The following is a 3,631-nucleotide window of genomic DNA, read 5'->3' as shown; positions in this document are numbered from 1 at the left end:
TTTTGACAGATCTTATCGATAACTGTTCATTTTTTGTATAAATAGAGCTACCCCGGAACTGTATAGCCAGATTTGTTCTGGGTCTCAACGCCCTAACATCTCTCACTCTTATTTTCTGATTTTTATTTAATTTTTTTTTATTTATGAACCAAAATAGTCGTTGTCATTCTCTAGCAACTGCCCCATGAGGTTGCTCCTATCCTTATTTTCTTTTATTTTTTGTTAAATGCATTTTGTGATAAATTGGATCTTAATAAGTAAACATTTTCAAAGATAGATGGTGTCTTTCTAGATTTTTTAAATCATTTTTTTCACTTACTTTTTTTTATTTAATTTTTGCTCACCAATTTTTTTTTCACCAATTTTTGGCCAATATTGATATGATGTTGATGTTACCCCTTTAAAAAATTGAAAAAAATTGGTCAATATTTTTTTGCCCAGGTTTTGATTGAAAAAGATGCTGTAAGAAGATCTAAGATCGGGAGTGTATAACATTTGTGAATCTGCCAAGTATTTGTCGAGATATGAATAATTTTCCACTCAAAAAAGCAAAAAAATTGGAATAGTTTTACATATTTTTTTTTTTTTAAAGAAATTTACCTTTTTAGTCACTTTTTAGTGAATATTTCAACTAACTCGCAACCGATTTAAAAACGGAATACCATTTATGAATCAGGGTTCTAGTCTCCTCCAATCTGCATTAAAATATCATAAAGGTCGAAAAATAAAATTTTTCACCAATTTTTGGCCAATATTATGATGTTATCCCTTTAAAAAATTGAAAAAAATTGGTCAAAATTTTTTTGCCCAGGTTTTGATTGAAAAAGATGCTCTAAGAAGATCTAAGATCGGGAGTGTATAACATTTGTGAATCTGCCAAGTATTAGTCGAGATATGAATAATTTTCCTGAATTTTTTCCTCGAAGTTTTTGCTGTTTCCGGTGTATTTAAATATTTTGCCAAACGACTTCCATTTTGTCTGCTAATAATATTTTTATTGGAAACTTTATTTTTGATTTATACGCATGACTCCTGATTTTTTGGTTTCCCGGACTTTATCGACCACTCTTAATTTTTAATTTAATTTATTTTTTTTATTTTTTTAGTACAATAGTCTTAGTAGAGCACGGCTCTTGGTTATGCTCTTGGACAGCATTCCTTTTGTCTGATTATGCAATTTTTAATGGAAACTTTATTTTCGGTATATATATCATGTTCTCATTATTTTCTGCAATTCCCTTCATGAGAAGGGAAATATTTTTATTTTAAATTTGTTAATTAAATTATTTTTTAAAAAATTTGTTGGTTTTTAATAAGTTTCTAATTCTTCCAATTATGGGTTTTTTGTTATCATAACATTTCGATATTGATATTACCCCTTAGGGAAATTACAAAAAATTAGTCACAAATTTTTTTGCCCAAGCTTTGATTGAAAAAGATGCTGGCAGAAGATCTAAGATCGGGAGTGTATAACATTTGTGGATCTGCCAAGTATTAGTCGAGCTATGAATATTTTTCCACCCAAAAATTACAAAAAAAAATAGGTTTAAAGTTTAACATTTTTTTTTTTTGGAAAAAGTTGACCTTTTGAGTCACTTTTTAGTAAATATTTCAACTAATTCGCAACGGATTCAGGAACGGAATACCATTTATGAATCGGGATTCTAGTCTCCTTATATCTACATTCAAATATAAAAGTCGAAAAATAAATTTTTTTTAACAATTTTTGGCAAAAATTATGATGTTACTTTGACATCCAGGTTTTGATTAAAAAGGATGCCTCCAGAAGAGCTATGATCGGGAATGTATAACATTTGTGGATCTGCCAAGTATTAGTCGAGTTATAAACATTTTTCCACACAGAAATGCCAAAAAATTAGAATCAAATGATACATATTTTTTTTGGACAAAAATTTGACCTTTTGAGTCACTGATCTCCATAAAGGTTCTAAATCTCCATAGGACTTGTCTCCATAAAGGTTCTGAATGAATTCATTAGCACTCGAAAATGCCATCTCTGGAAGTTATAACATTCACCGATAAGACAAGTATTCAACCAAGTACCTGCCACAATCTCTGTCAGGGTATATTAGCTTCGGTTATGCTTTAAGGTCTTACTGGCTTTAAGGCCTTTAGTGGTACTAAACTTCGCTTATCAGAGTTGAAATTGCAGTTGCGCGCTTTGGGGATTTGTTGGCCACTCGAAAAACTCTAAATGGTGGCTGGATGGGGCAGGGACGTATCAGCGACTTAATTTCAAAACTCTGATACGAAAAATCGGCGTTTTATTTCCGGTTTTTCTGCCGAGTTCCATCATCATCCGCCACTGACCTAGTTCAGGCATTTATCACAGGACAGAGCTCCACACACACACAGACACATTCCATTGTCCTGGGGGCTTTGCTGACTAAGTGGACTTTTTATTTTACTATTATTGTCGGGACAACGCTGCGTATACGCCATGAATAGTTTTGCTGTGCGGCTCTGCCTTTTTTTTTTTACCGATTGGGACACATTTCTCACATCACAGCTGCCATGAGGAGAGATAAAAAGCGTTCTGTCTAGAACTGAATCACAGAAAGCACCGCAAGTTGAGTCCCATTCATGAATTGTAAATCTTATAATGCCGGACCTTATCTAAGAGGTGCTTCACTCCAAGAAACGTCATTAGATTTGTGCCGTCATGTGTCATCTATAAATAAAATAATTATAAATTCTATCAATTAGACAAGCGCCTCTGAATCGGCATGGAAATTTCGAATGGAGATAAGACTATCTATGGTTTGGTGCTGCTTCCGAGTTAAATCGGCGGGCAAAGTTATTTCAGTAGACAGACGGCATTTGAGCGAAGCAGTTCACAATGAGCTATACCAAGATTCTGGTTTCTTTGTTCCTATCCATGGTAAGTCGGGACACAAGTAGCTATCCTACCCAAATTTATTTTCTTCTTTTCTGTATCTGTAGCTGTATCCCTCGGTGATTCAATGCTCCGGGGATCAGAGTCGCCATAGGTTATACCAACAATCGGACGAAGCTATAGCCACTATAAGCAATCAGTTAGTCTCCCAGGCCATCGAGCTGGTGGACAGTGTAGTCGAGGACCTACTCATCCTGGACTCCCAGAATTCTATAATCCAGGGCTACCTGGATAGATTCGACGCCTTTACCGCCGTAAATGAGACTAAGACGGAGGAGAAGCTAAATGCTTTCTACGATGTGGTGGAGGACTATCTCGACTCAGACACCAAGGGGGACCCCGTGGAGCTATCGAGCATCGAGAGTCAGTTGATCTCCCTTTGCCTGGAGCGCAATGGATTCGATCGCTGGAAGCGGACAGTCCAGACCCGGACTACCCAGCTGAACAGGGTGATCTACAGAAAGCTGAAGCGCCACATGGATACCCTGGACAACGAGGACAGGCTGGCGGTGGAGAGACGCTGGAAGAGAACGCTCAGCCGGGGCGGCCCCCCCAGACTTGAGAAGCTGAGGGATTTCGTCCAGTGGCTGGGCAAGTTCACAGATTAGGCCCTCGGATCAAAAGGCCTTTAGGTTAGACTGATAAGAGAATTAAACATCCACACGAGTACATACTAAGCGGCAAGTATATAATAAAAAGTATTTATAGCAAAAA

The 3,631-nt window shown here is 36.5% G+C and overlaps 1 protein-coding gene across 1 annotated transcript; it reads left to right on the top strand.

Moving 5' to 3' along the window:
* Window positions 1–2,145: 2,145 nt before the first annotated feature.
* LOC108125244 (uncharacterized) lies at window positions 2,146–3,631 on the top strand. The gene is made up of 2 exons (XM_017241371.3): window positions 2,146–2,902; window positions 2,965–3,631. The coding sequence occupies exons 1-2, from the start codon at window positions 2,861–2,863 to the stop codon at window positions 3,523–3,525; spliced, it is 603 nt and encodes a 200-aa protein (XP_017096860.2). The 5' UTR covers window positions 2,146–2,860; the 3' UTR covers window positions 3,526–3,631.

This window comes from Drosophila bipectinata, chromosome 2R (assembly GCF_030179905.1).
Source record: "Drosophila bipectinata strain 14024-0381.07 chromosome 2R, DbipHiC1v2, whole genome shotgun sequence".
In the NCBI taxonomy this organism is placed as follows: Eukaryota; Metazoa; Arthropoda; class Insecta; order Diptera; family Drosophilidae; genus Drosophila; species Drosophila bipectinata.
This window is presented reverse-complemented; position numbering and strand designations above follow the sequence as displayed.

Excerpts from the sequence above, each read along its gene's own strand:
- LOC108125244 (XM_017241371.3), top strand. The coding sequence starts at position 2,861 with ATGAGCTATACCAAGATTCTGGTTTCTTTGTTCCTATCCATG. Across the intron at positions 2,903-2,964 it reads TTTCTTTGTTCCTATCCATG|CTGTATCCCTCGGTGATTCA; the intron begins GTAAGTCGGGAC and ends CTGTATCTGTAG.